The sequence below is a fragment of the Ooceraea biroi genome, chromosome 1 (genome assembly GCF_003672135.1).
Source record: "Ooceraea biroi isolate clonal line C1 chromosome 1, Obir_v5.4, whole genome shotgun sequence".
In the NCBI taxonomy this organism is placed as follows: Eukaryota; Metazoa; Arthropoda; class Insecta; order Hymenoptera; family Formicidae; genus Ooceraea; species Ooceraea biroi.
In genome coordinates, this window is record NC_039506.1 from 23,826,194 (window position 1) to 23,846,368 (window position 20,175).

The 20,175-nt window shown below is 47.7% G+C and overlaps 1 protein-coding gene across 2 annotated transcripts in view; it reads left to right on the forward strand.

The window, feature by feature from the left end:
- LOC105279348 overlaps positions 1-20,175 on the forward strand; it is an 86,441-nt gene that overhangs the window by 51,485 nt on the left and 14,781 nt on the right. Inside the window, exon 1 of one of the 2 annotated variants that reach the window (XM_011339029.3) lies at positions 7,569-7,944. The exons of the other annotated variant lie outside the window; for it this stretch is intronic. Coding sequence (XP_011337331.1) covers positions 7,912-7,944 — 33 coding nt within the window. The 5' untranslated portion in view covers positions 7,569-7,911. Of the gene's footprint in view, positions 1-7,568; positions 7,945-20,175 lie in introns of those variants that run through there. 2 annotated transcript variants of the gene reach the window in all.

Here is a 20,175-nt window from a genome sequence, read left to right on the forward strand (position 1 = left end):
ATTATTCGAGGGGGTAAGGTCTGTCGTGCCGCACAGACAGGCAATGGCCACGATGGAGAACAACCACGATCGCGATCGCGATCGCGATCACGATCGGGATCCGCGTTTTACCTAACGAGGGAAGTTACTCACCTGCCAGCGGCATGACTAAAAGCACTTTTACGACACGTCGATAATTTCGCGAAGGTGTTAGGTCTCCAGATAATAACGAAGTACTCCGTAATAATTAATTACGGAGAAATCGAGGCGATGAAAAATTCGTGGCGCATAAAAATACTATAACGCCAGATAATAACACATCCAGAAAGGCGACGCTGAAAGTTTAATAAACCGTCTTAAAAGAGCTCTCTTTCGCTACACACTCCACTTTTTTATCCTTGCAAGATTGTAATTATTTAACCAATCTGTATCAAGATGCATCTTTTTATCGACGCGTATTAGTCTTTTTCGGTCGTCGGCTGCTTCGAATATTAATTCTGTGTGCATTACAAAATACATAGAAGGCAGATGACTCGTCTACTTTCGGAAGGTGATCTTCTCAGGTCTTTCAGTATCGTCTGAAACGAATCAAGTGAACGAGCGAGCGGCCACGAGTCGGCGTCGTCGCAATGTGTAGCGATTCGATTATCCGGACGGCACCGCGGCAAAAGATTTTCTTGGTAACAACCGAGTCCTCGTAGAGCGATCGCCTTAGGGCTCGGAACCCGCCCAGAACGTGCACGCGATATCCACTACCGGTCGTTCCAACGAGCGATGCTCGTTGTCGGATCGCCATGGGGGTCATCTATACGGTGAAAGTACTATAAAGGATACTAAGTATCCTTTGTGCGAAGGATGACACAGTCTGGTCACCGTGCATTCGCGGCATAGAAGTGACTTGCGAATCGATCTGTACAGGCGTTTCTCTTGCTTCGTTTCTTGCTTCGCTCGGTGTATTTTTCACAGTGAACAATCTCGCAGGGAAAGAATTTGATGTATAAGATCATAAAATTGCACAACACGATATCTCTGGCTTAATTTTATTTAATCTTGGCTGTAAAATTAGAAGGAAGAAATAGCTTGCGTCCTCGTATGAGGAATATACGTACTCATCTGAATAAATTCCCGCGCGTTAATTACGTAAAAATAAAAAGAGAATCATTGTCATAATCGGCTGCGAATTGTCGATGCAATCGCGAGTGATGCGCGTTTTATCCATTGGAGATGCACTCTCACCTGTTGCACTCGTATGCGTCTCGATTGTCTTTTCAAACGGCCGTGCCGCGTGATCGACAACACTGGAAGCGAGCGCGGTTTAACATACATTAATTATGCATCTCGCGACCGAGATGCTGTGACTAATTGCGCGCATGGTCGTCCCGTCGCTCGAATAAGATCGAATAAATAAGATCGAATAAATGTAATCGAACGTTATCGGAAAGATACGTACGCAAGTACGCAGCGTATGTTGTTGTCCAATACGGTAATCTTTTAATGATAGGCATACAACGAATCTGTATCTCTCATGGCACGGACGTAAATATACACCAGCATGGCAAGTTAGCTTAATCGTCGCGCTCCTATCCGTGCAAACATCGCACAAGCGTGACTCGGCCGAAGGTGGCAAAGTCGTGATTCCCCTGATTTGCATAATCATATAGCGCAGGTGCTACATGCACATGATATTATTGTACATGGCGAGACAATTTTCCAAACCGCCGTTCGATACGCATTTAGTGAGAAACGTCGCGACGTGATCGCGGAAAAATACATTACAGTAATTGAAGAGACGTGTCTTCTCCCTCGCGTGCGATAATTGCGATTTCTCTTGGTCGCAGAATCGTGCGGCCTCGTGACTTGAAAATTCGAGTCTCGTACTTTTGCTGATTATACAGTAACGTCTCCCCGCGGAGACGCTTCGTTGTTAATTAATTGTGACAGCTCTCGGTCGCCATCAAAAATATTATTCCGTGGCGGACCGAGCGCGTCATCGTCGAGCGGTGATTATGTAGTGGCGAAGGAATACGAAGATAAGGGGGAGAAGGGATGATTAGCCTCCATGTCGAATCGGTGAAACGGCAGAATACTGCCGTCCGAAATTAATCGCGCTTCCGTTGCCTGCGGTCAGGAAATTAGGAAAGGCAATAAAGACCCTGACACGCTAGTGACATTAAAAGCGTGATCGAGATTATCTCCGGCAGAATTAATGTTCGCCTCTATGCGTCTCTATGGTTTCTTTGCGTTTTCTTTCCAAATTTGCGACACGCACCGGCGAGATAACGACGCGAACCAAATGCGACGCGATGCGATCGCGTTGCAATTTCAGGATCTAATCAGGATCACGCAAACGTTAGTTTCATATTAGTATACTTGACAATTTCCAACGTAATCGAATTCGTGACCGACAAACTGCTCGACGTCGCAAAGCACAACATATATTCTTCCAATCGTCGTGCTGGTTGCGATACTTCCAGCGCGATAAATCGGAAATGAGCAATGAGAAACTGATTGATTATCGGCGGACGGGAGATCGGAGAATGCAAATTTTTGGACGGCGCTTAATGATCTTCGCCGCGGGTTTGATTACAATTTCCAATTTTAACGGTGTGTTACTTTTCGGCGAACGAAGGTGTTTCCCTGTGGCTTTCTTTTTTGCGCGTTGCATGAAATGCGTTTTACTGCTTTACCGTTGCACAAAAAGGAGAGTCCGAAAGGGAGGCCGGTGGATGATGGAGATGATGAAGAAGCGAACGAAGAAGACGTACCGACGCTGCCGCAGAGTAAGACATAAACGATCTTCGTTCCTCCATTCGCTTTAAACGAACGCGCCTTCTGGCAAGAATTAGGACGCGCATGTAAAGGAGAGACTGACATAGTTACACAACGTGGAAGCTGTGTCGACTGGAATGCCTGTTTCCGTTTTACTCTGCAGAGAATATCTATCCTCCAATTTAATAAAAAGTTTTTTAAACCTCTAAAAGAATATTAAAGATATAATTTAGTACTTATTCTTGGTACGCTATTTTAGCGTCGGATTAGAGTTTTATTTATGAGATTTGCAAGATTTTTCTGAGAAGCTTGAATGCGACCGGAGAGAGTCTCTCAAAGAATCGTAATTTTCTCAAGAAGGTCTTCGTAACTCGGCTTTGAATTCTGAGAAGAGCGTTAGCGTTCAGAACGACAGTTGCAATTGCGGGTTGATGCTCTCGTGTTGTACCTCGATCTTCTCCAAGAAGCCGAGATGTCACAGCGCTACCGATACCGTAAGATAAATCGGCACGATAATTTTCTTCAAGGGCTAGCTGCTGAGGTCGAAGGTTGCCGGCCGTATCGCGTCTATTACGATAACGTCCCTCACACGCTGCACAAAAACGTTATTAAGAATATCCCGTAATTCTCGCTTGGCTCGAGCTTGAAGCGGATATTGGATTCCCATGCCACGTAAATGCTCAACATGGCGTAATAAAACACAATCGATATTTCCCAAAGTGTAAAAATCTACAATCATGGAAAAAATGCAGAGAGATTTGTTGGATCCTCACGCACAGTTTTAAAGTTAACATATTAGAACGACATATCGAAACCTGAATAATCGCAGAAAAAAGATTGCAATGAACAACGTAAAGATGGATAGGAGATGAATAAGGTGCACGCGCGAGTAGTCTCTCTGACAAAGAACTGTGTATTTGTTTACCACTTTTACGTTCGGTTACGCAAACGATTACGACGTGCTTGCGACGACGACGCTTATCGGGACAGATAACCATGCGTGTAACCATGGCCTTCTTTTACAAGATCGACGCAAACACGCGTGCCAAAGACCAGTTTTTTTCCCCTACCGCTCGAGAGAGCAAAGGTCACGAGAGCTACATAATTTCCTGCAATAAAAATCACTGCTACGATTGGCGTCTTTTTATCGCAGCTTGTCGGAAAAAATATATTATATTTTTAGATTAATATATGTCTTTGGTAAGTGTGGTTGTCACTCTAGATTCATTTTCCATCATACCCGGATTTCTCCGCTCGCGTAGAGATTAAAATTAAAATGAAGATGCGGGGCATTGGGAGCCTGACGTCTCAACGGCAACGTTGACAAAGTCATCGTTGCCGGGACGCGAAAGAAGAAAGAAAGCCGAGAGAAATGGCCACACACGGGGGGGGGGGGGAAGAAAGGGGACAAGAGACGCAGATCGTTGCACGCGCCTGTGGCGAACGTGATGATTGGCTCCCGAAAACAGAACAGGTAGACATTAGGCCGCGGCCTCCAGGTGTGCGGAACGCGCCAGATAAAGCTCGGAGCTCGATTAACCTTTCGCGCGCGAAGAAAAATGCGGCTGCCGAAATTGCACCTTCTGCGCGCCGGATGCAAAAAGGGAAAAACGCCGATGCAGATTATCGCCGCCGCCACCCCGCGCATACCGTGACGATATCATTGGTCTCGGGTGTGAGCGAGGAGTGCCTTTTACTTGAGTAGATTTTCGATTCTTCGCCCTGCCTCTTTCCTAGAAACGAAATCCGCAAGAAGTGGAACGACAATCGTGAAGAGGGTGACGTCTGCAATCAAATCTCCGTCAGTCGGAAGTCGGAACGGAATCTTTTCGATTCGCGATTTACGACGTGGCGGAGATCATCATCTTCAGAGAATCACTTTTTCAGGAGATACACGAACATTAATTATACACGACACGGTCGCGCATAGTTTCGATCACGAAGGTACTGCCTTCGCCCTTTCGGCTCCCTGTTAAGCGTGCCCCGTGAAAGAAATCTTTAGAAAAGGGAGCAGGTGATCGAAGCACAGAGACGGGAGAAGAGTATATCGAGAAGCGACGTCGGGAGCAACGAGAATTTCAAGCAGCGGCGCGAACCCTCGGCCGCGGGGAGAACGGGACGGATCCATTCACCGTAGGTAATGAGGTCCTCGCCACCAGGAGGCATGAATGAACTCTGGGAAGGCAACCGTGAAGAGAAGCCGGGAGCGACATGGATAGACAGATAGACGGCTAGAGAGGGAAAGAGAGGAAGAGAGATGAAGATGGAGAACGGCGAGAAAGAGCGAGAGAGAATGACAAATAGCGAGAGCGAAAGACAGAGAGAGAAAGAGAGGAAGAATAGGAACAGCGAGAGCGGAATGAGGAAAGAGGACGCGAAACGAGTCTCACTCCCCTGCAGGATATTGGAAATACTTGAGGGCTGTTAAACACGGGGGCCATTTAAGGGGCCACGCTACTATTATAACCCGCCTCTGACCAGAAGCGTTTCAAATAAGAGCATTAACCGCGGCTTAGGTAGCCCCGATGCGCTTCTCCGGCGGGAGAACATCAGGTCGTTGTTGTTGGTCACCGTTCGATGCGCCACATTTTTGCAACCGGTAGCGGCGGAGCCGTGTTGACGTTATAATTAAAAATCCACCGCGCTCTACATGCACGTGAAATCCAGACGAAATGCAGAGATACGTGAGTCTACTTTTGCCACAAAAAAGGAAATGGCTGAATGGCCACATCGTTTTATTGATCGCGGCACTTGCGATCGTCGCGAATGGATTATCGGAATTACCGCATCGGAATTATCGCAATCGAGTCAGAGGGAGGGTTCTCGAGGGTCGTGACCGGATTCACGTATTCCCGGATACTTTCGCGATTAGCGGCAACCGCTAGACACGCGCAACAAAGGCGAAGCGTAACTCCCTCGGTGCCAGATAGTCTGGCTGTTATTTTTTTGCGTCATTTCTCGACGTCATCGGCAGATCCGCCCTAGCAAACCGTGGCCAGAACTCGTGTCTCTCCCGCAGCTTGCCAGCAGCACCGTTCGCGCTTCCTTCTCAGTCTCCTTTCTCTTTCTGTGTCATTCTTCTTCCTCGAACCTCGTAGCTGCCATCCCCCTCGGCACCCACCTTCCGCGAGTCGCGCAGAAGAATCACGCTCTGACAGCAGCTGATTAATACAATCCTTAATGCCATCATCCTGTCCACGAGGAAAAAAGGAGACAGATCTCGGTGTAAGAAGAAGGACGCACGCGAGTCCGCGACAAAATTTCTCCGACAACTAATCGTGTACTACTTGTGCTCCTCGATCGTGAATGACCGTTTGATTACTCGCTCGAGCGTATCGTGCAATTAATAATTTGTATTTTATTTACCTCTCGCATTAATTGCCGCCGGTCGATACCCGTTCGTTATCTGCGCGGCACAACTTAGTTTCGTCAGGTTGTTTGCCGGCCTCCATCCTCATTTTGACGCTGTTATCGCTTGTTTACCGTAACGTGCATTTTTATGCCGTAAAGGGATTTGCATTATTTATTGCCGATAAATTTCTCGCGCGCCGATGTCCGATATCCAATTTGACGTATCGAGTTTATTGCAATGTCTGCGCCTCCTCGTTTATGCGCCGAGGACATCGAGGACGTCAATGCGCGAGAAGAAAGGATCTCCCGGTACTCGCTTGCCACCTCTCCGCCCGGAATTCTGGGGTCAGCGACTGGACCGGCGACTCGAAACAGTCTATCGTGTTATCGCTCGTTCTGACCTTCTCGTTGATAATTGTCTGGTCTCTCGACCGAATGATTCACGAATGTTTCACGAATGTTTCACGTACGGGTTCTACACGGCGTTTTATTACTGCGAACACACATCCGATGTTCCTTTTTTCCCGACGACGGTCTCTTTCCTGGAAAGCACCTTAGAAACAATCAGGCGTCGCGTCCGCCCGGGGAGACGCAGCCTTATTAACGGAACGTAATTAAGTGGAAGGGGACCTATGATTTACGGCTTGAATATTAAGATCTTAATAGCGCAATTGGTCGAACAAACAAAATTACAAAGGCAGAAGCGTCAGGGAAGAATCTACAGAAATCCTCGATTATAGAATCCATGCGCCGCAAGCTAGCGCAGGAAGAATTCGTTGGAATAATTGCAAGCAGCAAGATACGAGTAATTTGGGTTGATGGACTTTGTTTGTCGTGATACACTGTTTCGAGCGCGATGTCGAAGATCGAGGAAGCTCCCGTGCGTCGCCCGGAGGAGCTGTCGGCGAGGCCGGGGGCCCTTCTATCGCATTATGAGGATAGGAGAGAAAGAAAGGGGTGGTTAGTCAAGGGGGTCCATGGCATTAGTATAGCACGCCGGAATAATTAGGTACAGTCTGGCCGGCTACCGTACGTAACGTCGGCTCCTTTCAAGCGGGAGAGCGCCTCCACCTCATCGTCCTTCCGTCCCCCGTTCCCCGCCGCCCTTCCATTCTCCCCATTCTCGGGCAGCCCCGAGACTTGCCTCCGCGCCGGCAAAAAGACCAGTACGACGCGGGGAAAAAGAGACCAGAAGAAGGCGACTACCGGGCGAAGTGTACGAGGACGCGGCTGGGATGAGAGGGATGGGAGAAAAGAGCCAGAGGAGAGAGACAAAGAGACAGAGAGAGAGAGAGAGAGAAGGCGGAAAGGGACGAGCAAGACAGAGACGAAGAGAAGAAGAGAGAAGGAGAGAGAGAGGTGCATCTCGAGAGAAAGAAGGAGAGGAGGACTGAAAGAAAAGAGGAGCACGCGCGCGCACGGTGGAAACAGGGGCAGGAGACCAGGGCGCTTCGCTCGGTATCGAGTCCACCGTCGATGCTCGTGAGGGAAGAAGACGTAGGGGACGAAGAGGAGAAGAAGAAGACGAACTGGACGAGAGGAGGAACGCGGCGGAACGATCCTCGCCCTCCGCTGCGGGGAGGAGAAGAACGGGGGCGGCGGAGGACTGCTGCGCAGGGGGACGTGGGCAACGCGACCGACAACGCGGAACAAAAGCAACGAGAGGGCCGCAAAGCAACTCGGCGGGTCCAAGGAGGGCGAGAGTCATAACTGTCTCGGTGCCCAGTGGCGCGGATGTCCTGCAAATAGAAGGCGAACTATCCCCTCGCGTCCCCTGCTATTCCACCCTCATCTTCGTCTCTCCTTCATCTTATGCTTTTCATTCATCTGACGAGGCTGCACCAAGTAAGACTGCAAGCAGTTCTAGCAATTATTTTTAGCGATGGAGATTCGACTCGCAGGCACCCTCATCAGTTTGACGCGTTTCTCCTCTTCATCGCTTCTCCTTATGTGGTTCTTGAAACCTGACGTTGTAATCTCGTTAAACGCGCTGTGAACTTGCGTACTTAAACTTAACGCGCTAACGTTACATGAGCGAGTGCATAAGACTCGGTCGTCCGTTCGAGACTACTCGTTGCGATCTCTCGCGTATCCCCGCGGCAAAGTGGCTTTCATGCGATTCCAGATGGAACACTCTCGAGAGACTCTCCTCTCGGTGCATGTGCATGTGGGCCGTTGCTGAAAGGTCGCGCGCGCACGATTAACGTCATCGACGACGGCGCCGATTACCCTTGCCCGTCGCATTCCCGCGTCTTGGACGTGACAGCCGGTGTCACTATTTTCCACTATCGTAAACGTCGAATAAACGTTAAATAACATGCACTTAACCGAATAATCTAAAGGGAAAAGGTCTGCGAAAGGTCTCGCAAAGGATTAATCGTTAAAAGGCCCGGAGTATCGGACCGCAATTCCGGTGCGCCTTTAACGACCGAGTCATCGTGCATACAGTAAGTTAAGGAAGCGTGTAGCAACGATCATCAACCCACGCCCGAATCCGAAGTTCACAGATTAATTTCTCGTTCCAACTCTGAATTGAAACCATCTTCTGGAAGAGGCAAATAGGCTTTAAATAAAACGCGATTTGTTTTAAATTAAAGCTAAGGCAAAGTAAGATGTAACTGTACAATAATTACGTTAAATACGTATAGAAATATTGTAATTAATATTGGTTTGATTCATCGTCATCTAGACGCGACTTGGATTAAAATATAAAGTTAATACATCATATTTGACGATTAGAAAATTATTCGCGCGCGAGAAGCGTGACACGGCGAGTTCCTACGCCGGTGGGTTTTAAACAGCTTGCTTTATGCGGCTCGAAATGAACTCAAAAAAATCGGCGAGCCCTCTCTTAATGGGGAGTCGTAACTTCTGGGACGCTCGTCGGCTACGCTAGAAGAGACGCATCGTCGACGGACGTAGCCATCCGCGTGGCGGTCCACAGCGTCCCGCAGCATCGTGTTTCGCGTCCCGGTGTCAGTGACGTGCGTCTCGAAGAAAGAGCCCTACTCTTCGGGCCGTCACGCTGCCGGAACAATGCCGCTCACTGTCTCGTATATACGTGAACCAGTCTGTGTTCTCCTCATTCGAGCAGACACCAAAAATTCGCTCACTCTGCCGCGTGCACGCGATGCGAAAATTACGCGGACTTCTGCCGCATTGCATGCGAATTGCATGCGTGTCGTTTGATTACTCATGGAAGACCTAACGCGAGAAAGAGAAAAAGAGCGAGACCATTTAATTACCTACGTCTGATTCTTTATGCCTATTTATTTGCATCATGATGAGATATTGATATTCAAGAAAAAGCTGCTGCTGAACGGCATGTTTGCTGCGGAAATACATCCCGTTCCAATCCTCATTAAATTGTCATCGTTGATGAAGATATTTGTTATATGAAATATGTGGAAGTGTGTTAATCACGATAATATAAATAATTTCAATACGTTGCTCTCGCGAACAGAACTGGTATAACCAGAACTGATACATTTCCTAATATTATTGGAACATAAATAGCAATAAATACTGCGAAAACATATCAATGATCAGGGCCAAATATAAAAAGACGGGGCAATTTGGTTGACATGAGAAAAGTCCTGCATCACAAATGCGGAAATGGCATCCAGAAATAGCGATTACTGCATCCGAAAAATTCCATGCATCATTAAGCGCGAACGTGAGAGCCTGTGTCTTGAACAGACATAATTCCAAACTGGTTTCATGAAACTTGACCTTTAATCATCTGCCTCTCTCGGAGAATCCCCGTGATTATTAATTGAATCCTTCGCTATTCGGTCTATCGATCGCCGATGTCGCGACGCGACGTAATAAAGTAGTATAATGTCTGTCTGACAATTGTAAAAAAAATGTAAAGAAAAAATACCATCTGTTGCAAAATATGAGGAAAGGAAAACTGCAGTAAGGAAAGCAAGAGCATTAAGTGCATTTGCTTAATAAAAAATTGCAAAACCATTAAAAGAATTTATTGCACAATAAATTCCACCACACTTTCGTCATTGTTAAATTAAATCAATTACATCTGCAATGCTACCCCACGACAAAAATCGCGCCGCCGATCACGTCTTCCTCCAACGCGGCGTAATTTACTATTGCAAAAAGAGGCTCATCCGTGCGTCCACCAGGCTTTTAATTCCCGCAATCGAGCAGGGATTAAATAATCTCCGTCGTTGCGCGTCGAAATGCACGGCCACCATTAGCGCGCGCGGTTCCCGGCTTCAATAAAGAAGAAAAAAAAAGAACGAAGAAGAAGGAAGAATGTGTGCAACGTGCACGATGCAACGCGCGCGCCTCTCGCTCTTATGCGCTTATGCTCTAAAATTAACATCGCGCGGCGCCGTAGCGCGGAGCCGTATCGGCGATCGATTTTCCGCATAGTTGCATCGACACCGTAAGAAAAAAGGAGAATTTAAAATAAGGGCTCGGGGAGTAATGCAAAACAAAAGGCAACGGGGGAGCGGGGTAGGGACGACGGGAGGGCGAGGGGGTGTACAAAGTGTGCCAAGAAGTGTCATGTCGGTGCGCGCGTGCAACGACACTAATCCGACCTTTGGCGCGAGGAAGGACAGGCAGTCGCATGTAAAAAATATGCAACCGAGGCAAGAGTCATTCCAGCGTGAAGCTAATGCAACGACGAGCGAACGACGACGACGACGGCGACGGCGACGACGACGACGACGACGACGACGAAGACGACGAGAGCGGAAAAGACAGACTCGCCTCGCGCGTGAGTGCGCGCTCTCCAGCTGCAAAAAGTCGGCGTGATGCTGCGCGCGCGCTCTTTCTGTGTATCAATTTTCAGATTACAATGAAACAAGCATCCCCCGCGTTCGCGCGCGCGCGCTATCCCCTTTTTCCCCTCGTTCTTCATGGGAAAAACCTGCGCATATCGATCGCATGGATTACCTTTTAACACGGTCTTTTTCCTTGCTTTTTTCCTTTGTTTAATGCATTTGCACGTTATTTTTCTTGGGCCCAGTTTTGCGCTTGCCGCGCGCCCCCAGATTCTCCCCAGATTTTAATACGTCGATCGACGCTGATCGGCGGAAAATTGCGCTCGCGCGAGTGCACGTGGCTTCCGCTGCGGATTGCCATTACGTCATATCGCGCGCATGATTAAACGATGGCAGACAATTTTTGCGCGTTGCATGTTTGAAAAAATAGCGGATAACGCTGGACGTTACGTGGCTGGTTGTTACGAAGCTCGCGAGAGGCGCGCGAGAGAAGCCGTGCTGCTGAACTGAACTGGCAGCCACTTTTTCTACTTAAGTGGAAGCGTCGGAAGCGAGAACGGCTTCTCGTACGTGAACGCGGCCTCGCACGTGGTCTTCTGTCCCGAGGTCGCAGAGTTTATATCGCGTTTATATATCGGCGCGCCTACTAGCGCCATGCCACGACGAGAGGCAGAACCGTTTTGACATTTCCCCAAGCGCAGAAGCTTCGATGGTACAGACGAATCTCCCGCGGCGCGCGGCGCAGCATCCGCTTTCCTCGATCGCCCGTCTCTCTCTCTCTCCCGTATTTCTCCCGTTGCGGATAGCCGAGAAATCACATATCCTCTCTTCTGATATTTCACATCTTTTTTTTTAAGGAGACTGGAAATCAGCTTGATTAAAAAGCGTTGTTTTAACGAAGAGGGTCAATCTGCAACTTTAATCATTAAGCGGAGACCGTGCCAAACCACCGTGCGTTTTTTCCACTTTGAGAGCATCGCAACCGTGTGGACGAATGTAAAAACGGAGTAATAATCAGATGTCTCCGTCAGCGTTCGGGATTCTCTTTGGACGCAAACTTACTGCTTCGGCACATCGCATCTCGCTCGTTTTTGTCGGTCCTTCTTGTTTCTCTCGTCGACGCGCGTACGGCAATTAACCGTCAACGCTAATCAGTCGCGTAGAACGATGTTAACTTTTTGACGCGAGTCACGGCGATCGCGAGCCGAGGAAGTTACGATCGAAATGCACGATCACGATCATGAGGGGGGAAATTATATACGTCCGTCCGCGCTCTGTAATTATATCCCGAACGGGGTTCCTCCAGCTCTGAATGAGCCGCTTGACTCGCGGCCGGCCACGACATCCGCACACGTGGGAACTCGGAACGTCCGAGAAACGGGAGGGAGAGGGAGAGAGAGAGAAAGAGAGAGAGAAGCGTGTTTAGTAATAACATCTTCGAAGAAAATCCGCAGACACGAGATAGAGTTGATTCTTGATTAAACGTTTTTAAATTTATTTCTTCTTTTAGCAAGTTCATTATACATGAATTTTTATGTAACCACTCTATCACTCTTCTTACGTGTCTCTATCGAAGATGTTTGAAATATCATGAAATTAATTACGAATGTCTTATTTGCAACGGATCGAGCATTTATTTAATATTAAACACGATAGTTATATAAATTATTTTACATATACGTTTTTATCCTAATATCGTGTCCTGATTAGTTTTACTTCTCCTCGATTGATTATCGTAGAGAATTCCTTTCGCGAGTCCCACGAGCGAGATCAACGCTTATCAAAAGGCGATCTCGCCGTGTCCCGGTAATAAATTTAAGCATCCCTAGTTTAGACACGAGGAAGGGACTATCGTCGTGTCGCGGGCGGTATCTGCGTTTACATGCGGTGCATGCTCGCTTATCAGGCGATATCGGGTATCAGCTAAATCTCGCAGGCTTATCTGTAATCTCGACAACCGCCCGCGACTCCGAGGCCTCCGATTCGCGTTTCAACGGATGGCGGACCGGTCCACCGGTCGGTTTACCTGAATCGCGAGTATCGGGCTGCGGTACATGGCATTGCACGCATGTAGATAGGGCAGATGCTACGGCGAAGATTACGCCCGTCGAGGGCACTGCGCTGACACTTAACAGGGTCCAATTAAAGTCCATTACACGATTAATTGTCTAATTAATTTATACCTAGCTATGCTCCCGGAATTATGTACCCTCGCCTTCACGAATCGCGACCCGAATCGGCCTCGATCGCTCGCTCGTATTCCCGGTGAGCGAACAGAACGCAGGAAAACCGCGAACACCACGAGAACAGCGTCATGGTTTCTCATGCATCACGTTTATCATGAAAATTAAAATTCGATAAATTTCAATTAAAAGATGCTATAAAATATCAATGAGAATTCCCACGTCTATTGCTCTTTGTAAATTAAAAAGAGGCACCGCCGATGAAAACAAGCACTGCAACAACTGCTACTTTCGATCTAAACACCAATATAATAAATTAACTAATAAATAATTGATAGTAGAATCGAGTGTGCATTAAAGCAGACTTCATTCTCTTCCCATTGCACGCTCCGAAAATGTGTTACTCGTGCGAAAAGCCGTGCCGTGCGATACCGATTCGCGACAGTGTCTGTAATCACGTTTCACGGTGGATTTCGCGATGAGTGACGGCACGATCGCCGCTACGAGCTGATCTTTATTCATGGAGTTAGCTCTCCCGCGGGGGCCGCTATTTGCCATTGTTCGCGGATCGCACGATGCGTCGGCCGTGCGGCACGTATGATCCATACGCGTATCGCTATTACGTATACTGTGATGGTACATGTCCCTCCCTATTTCTTGCGAAAGATACGGCCGTGAGACGGAATCGCGGAACTCGCTGTTACACGCCACGCTGGCGGATAAGAAAACGCAATTATCACTCGCTATCCGCGGGGGCGATGAGTTCCCGATTACTTGAAAGTTACACCTTCCGCCGACTGGATGGCGAGACGATTTTCACACGAATCTTCCCAAACGTCGTTCCGCAACGACTTTTCGCACGTGTCTGAGATATCGGTCTGAGGTATTCATATAGTGCACGATTGATACCGCGCGTCCGCACGACGTGCACTTTATCGCGCTGATCTGGAGCAGTTCTTTTCGCGTCTAAAACATTCACGATTCGATTCGCATTCCGTGGTCCCGTCCATTTGTTTCCGGAATCTAAATTACAGCTGGCCCGTCAAAAATCGCACTGACGCGTGGACGGGACACGTTATTATTCGCGAAGATTTATGCAGCGGCCACAAAAGCGTCACGCGGGGCGTCGTGTTTGTTTGGTCCCTCTGCAAACAGTCGGAGCTTAACTCTGCGTTTTTCGTAACGAAATGAGGGGGCTGAGGAGGTGGGAAAACACGTAAAGTTCCAAGGATCGCACGTGATCGCGCGAGCTTGTACCTGTTACGATTCCAAGCTGCAGCAAGTACGAGTACGTGCGAGTATGTACGTAAGAGTTACATAAAATGTTTATAGACTATGCTTATCTATGGCTCATGCTTCGTTTGCATATTTGCATATTCCTAATTTTAACACGATGTTTGTCGCGGCGCTCAAGCCGGCGCGCTATCTTCGCGCGGAATCGAGCGAGCGAGAACTAACGCGGCTGAACGATCGCAAACATCTCGGCGATTGTGAGATGAACCCTCCCGGATTTTTCTGACCCCTAGATTTTCCTGAGCAACAGTCAAATTGCCAGGTACTTTTTCGCCGCAGATTTAATTTTTTATTTATCGCATTCTAATTTATATGGCAGTCTCATGCTTTGACGACCTACTCGATTTTATTCCCAATCGTGGAAAAAGGGGGTGTGAAACTTTTATCCGGGGCCCATTCCCTGTAGGTGAGAAGTCGAGGGGGTGCGAGTACATCCCCTCGTCGCTGCCTCGTAGCATGGCGGCGTCTAGTTGCTTCGCCATGGGGGCGAAGTGCGGGGTACGAGGCGCGCGGGGGTTTCCGAGATACACGTAGGTGCCCTCGCGCTGGCGCATTGGCGCGCGCGCGCGTGTGTGCCTCGCGTGCAAGAGGCAGTAACCCTCAAGGTAAGGCGAAATGCCACCTGGCAGGTTTTTGCGGCGTTGCGCGCGAGATGCGATATCGTTTTTGCCCCCTTCGGCCGTGCCCGGGCCGGAGGAGCTGCCCTCAGCTTTCTGCCCCCCTCGTTCCTAAACCCTCTTTCCTCCTCCGACGCGCCCCACTTCCGGTATGGATAAGCCCCGGTAGCCAATGGGAGGTGGGCACCACGCCTCCCTCACCCACGCGCACCTGCGTCCACGCCCGCCAATCGGAGGACGAACTACCTGGAGAACCGAGTCACCGACGACACAGGAGGAACAGAGAGGAACAGCGAGAGGGAGGAAAAGAGAAAGGGAGAGGAAGAGAGAGACAGAGGGAGAGGGAGAGAGCGAGACGAACGGAATGGCGGACGTGTGCGAGCGAGAAACGGGTGGAGGACGGAGGGAGGAGAGAAAGAGAGAGGGAGAGAGAGAAGGAGAAAGAGATGCTGCATCGCATCCTCCGCAGCACTTGGGACGCGCACGCTCCGATCGCACCTTCCTCTCTTCCTTTCCTCTCTTCTTGCCCTCCCATACATCGCGCCGGCCGCTATTGCTCGATGCATTCTCCTTCTTGTTGTTCTCCACTTCGCCTCCCGCGGCCGCCCTCCTCATCACTCGTCTCGTTTCCCTTCTTTTGCCTCTTTGTGCGGAGGACCGGAGAGGAGAGACCTCTTCTCCCTTCGATAGGCCACGTAGGTGCGCTCGCGCGCTCCTTCCTTCCCTTTTGCCGTTAATTTTCTTTGCGCGCGGACGCGTTTTTGTCCGGCCGCCCCATTACCACTGAATTCTTCTTTCGGCGATTTCGAGCTGTTTATCGGCTGTAATGGCCGCGACCTCGAGCTTCTCCCTTTTGACGCGACCAAGTTCTTTCATTCTCTTCCACGTCGCGAATCGTGCCGTCGCGCTGTGCTCATCGTCGCCTCTTAGTTCTTGAGTTGGGCTAACCGTAGCAAATCAAAATCACAGTGAAAATATCGAACGCGATGACCTGACGTTCGCCCGAGTTTGGTGCCAATAAAAAAATCAATTTTAAAAAGGAAAGTCCACTCACTGAACATTTGAGTGTACATCTTTGCGCTTTGCGCACGCTTAGATTCGCTGCGGATGCAATCATCTGCATATCGCGTTACACGCATTGTATCAGTTCGCCAATCAGGCGACATTACGAACTTTGCGAGTGTCATTTGCCTTGAACTTAGACGGTGGTGCGGCGGTAAGGAGAAGCGCGAGTCATGCACCGCCCGAGCCATTTTTGCAACAGGCCGCGCAAAAGGGTCCTTGGGTCCGCCAAGTTTGGAAAGCCGCCTGGACCCAGGAGCGACCTTTTACGGGTGCCTAGCCCTGACGGTCAATGGCCGCCTTCAACTTGAAAATCTCGCGCGCGTGAGGCGATACCGATGTTACAGCGAGCATTCGCAAGTTAAGCTTCATTACAATTTATCGTTTCAGCGTAAAAACTCGAGCCACAACTTTGTCGCGATACCGAGTTGCACGGTAAAGAAACGTGAGAGAAATATCTGAGAAGCTTTACGGTCGAAACCTGATTTCATAAAACATGCGTATCGCGAGCAACAAAAACAAGCCGGCAACAGATAAAATGCAACATCAAAGGATGTTAGCCAATCCAGAGATGCGTCACAGAGAAATTTGCGAAATCATCGTATAAAATCAATGAAGATGTCGATAATGCTTGATGAATCCGCGATATTTCTCTCGCTGGATTTAATGTTATAAAAATTATAAAATCGTTAACAAACGGTGGCTATTTATCGGACGAAATGAGAGCTTACAGCTTGCCGCGATCGATCGCCAGCACGGTGCCAGGAAAATGTCCATTCGCGCGTGTAACGCGTTTGTCCTTAAATTCGCGTAAAACAGATTTCCGACTGCGACTCCGCGCGCGCGAGAAAAGACTCCTTCCGCGCGTTTTCGACTCGCCGCAGCGGCACAATGTTTTTCTTAGTTGAACGAGCCGCCCCCTCGTAACGGCCACAGGTTCATCAAGCGGAAAAATCAACACGGCCAGTTAATTTCATTCGGAATTATGAGAGACGGCCCACGAGAGCGATCCTGATTATTTGAGAGTGATGCACGCACGCACGCACGCACGCACGCACACACACACATACGTATACACATCGCACTTGAGAGCCTCATGAGCGTTTCGCTTGGCAAGACAGACAGCGTCGAAGAAGAAAAAGGCCCCATTTAACTCGCGTCTTCCCTTTACGAGAAGTTCTGAGAAATCAAGAAGCCAAATCGGTATAAAATGATAAGCGCATGGTAAGAAGCTGATAATTCGTCATATTTTCACGCGTGTATGATTATCCGCGGTAATGTCACCATTCCGTTGCTCCTCGGCAAAGAAAGAACCGCGGTATTTCTGATCGCTGGAAAAGTGGTGAGGCAAGACGAAGGGGAAATCGGTTGCACGTTACACTTTCAGAGCGTTTTTGCGAAGTCGAGAGGAGCCAATGAAGTTCTCTTTCGTTCGGTCTTTATGGAACCATCTCCGTTTCCACGTTCGAGCCGACAAGAAATATAAACCGTCGTCGCGCTGCTACGCTAGAGAGAGCCGAACGCACCGAGCGACACTTCTTCGTTTCATTCATGCTTATCCGACAGATTCATTCGCCACAAAACGATTTTATTATAAGATCGGTTCAAGCGCGTAACATACGGATAGCGAAGTTTTGAGCAAAATTTTGGAAAAGAATATCGCGAGAATCGCGAGACGATAACCAAGAGGGTATTTTCAGAGATAATCGCAAAATTACAGAAATTTCGAATGAAAGAATTTTTAATACGTTAATATGATGAAATAAAATTATATAATTAATGTTATTTTAGCGTTCTCAATATCCAGAAATAGATTGATAGACTCGATATGCAGCATTCTTATCATCAAACTTTTACGTTTTACTTACTGTGCGATACTTTGAGACACTTTTACGTACGCAATTTGTACTCGGGAAGTTTTCCATGCACTGACAGTGCATGCAACGATGGACTTTAACGTTGAGATGGTAATACAAGCTAGCGCGAGACAGTAGAGAAGATAGATTAATGTTCGTCGGTGTTACCGTGAGGGCACAGGACACGTAAATCTACGTCACCGGCATGCAGAGTGTAAGGATTGCCCGTTTTCTTGCCTCGCATTTTCCAACGAGGAAAAAGGAGCCGCGTTCGAGTCAAAGTGAAAGGGCTAAGCCAAACTGCATCGCATTTCCCGAGAGTAGAAAGAGACAGAGAGAGAAAGATGGAGAGAGCGAGAGGGAGAGAAAGAAATAAAGATAGAGATGCACACGCATCGACGCGTTCCTAAAGGAGAGATACGCTTAGGTATCGATGGGTGGTATTATCATGAACACGCGTGAGAAACCCGAGAATCGACTTACAGATCGCGGCACGGTGATTCCGCCCCGAGGGAGAAGTAATTAGTCACGGCCCCGTGACTCTCGCATACGTCATAATTATTTTTACAATCAGCTGTCGTCGCGCTTTCCCGGCAATCCACTCGCACATCGAACGCGCATACATTCGCCGGCCTTGTTGGGGTAATTATCGCGGGAAAATGTAATAAAAGGACACACAAAGAATCGCAGCGCAGGAGCGCGCGCGCCGGACATATAATAAACATAATTAAAAGAACGCTTGCATAATTGCAGGGGGGCAATTACACGTTGCGCCCGTGCGCGGACAAGCGCGCGATATTCATTTCGCGCGGCCATTAATTTACTGACCGACATCGCATGGAAAATCTATTCCGCGCACGCCACGAACGGGAGCCGTGGCCAGATCGGTGACCCGCGGCAAAAAACCGCCCCATAGCCCGATAATTATTGGCAGCGACGCGGGATGTGATTCGTTAAAATCGCGCGGACCTGAAATTCTCTTTCGACATTTTCCCTCTTTTCACGGATTATGGCGAATCGCGCGGTATGAAAAATTGCGAACGAGTCTCTCTCTTTACGTCTATCATTCATTTTTAACTACGATGTCTTGTATCTTTATTCATTCGTATATTTCAAATAGTGATTCCGAGTCGATAAAAAGATGCAGCCTTTTGCTGAGAAAAAGAAATAATGCAGTGCATTATATCACGTGTGTGATAAAACGGTACCAACAAAATAAAAAGCAATGCAGAAAATAATATAGATAAATCAGTGTTGCGCGCAACTGGCACTATTTATTATTGTTGTGACTAATTGCAAAAAATTATGATCGATTCTAGATCATAATCACCCGTTAATGGATGCCGTGTTGTCAACACTCTACTTAATTACCGTCGTTAACCGTAACGGTCACGTTAGGTAGCTATTAAACAATTTTCATTATACGTTACAATGAAAAAAGGAAAAATGCATGTGTCTCGCGGAATTTTTCGATGGTCGAATTAATTCGCCGCGTTTCCACAAAGAAAAGCTTCAGCAAAACTCTTGATTGATCCTTGAAAGAGCATGGTATGGACGCTGTTAACAGTTGCATTCAATACGATGCGACATATAATTGAATATATTTTTTGAACATATTAATTGAATATATAATTGACAACTGAATCGACAATTAAATAAGTAATTATGATTTATAAGTACTTTATCTCGCGATTTCACGGTGCTCACGAATGGTGCGGCTGGGAGGAACGATAAAATCGTATAAACCACATAATGATACCGCTCGGAGCAACGAAGGTAATTGACTATAATCCGTGAAAAACCAGTCGAGTTATACGTTGTCGAAAACGAGCTACAGTCATACCTGATTGTACATCATGGCCATTAACATCGTTTTACGTCGGTAGCTGGGAAAAATGCATTCGTATCATCGTCATCAGAAAGAGGTGCATTTATGGACATGTCACGATATTTGAAAGAAACGAGTCATTGCCATTTGAAAGCAAAGCTCCGATAAATTCTCGAGTCCTCCCATGTGTCTCGTTTTTTTTCGAATCGTTGCAATCGACAACTGTTATTTTAGCAGAGGGAACGCTTTCAAATATCGTGAAATTAAAAGGTATTGTCTACATACAAACGACATTTCGTTAATTAAAATTATCTTTAGTCTTTAAGATTTAGTTTTTAACTATTCGCGTAAAACGATCGAAGAAAACATTAAACTATTATGAATTAAATAATTGAAATTGCAACAGCAAGCAGTTTAGGTTCTACCTGCCATATATTGTAATTTAGATTAAATAGTATACAATCTTTAGTTAGTAATGATGACATT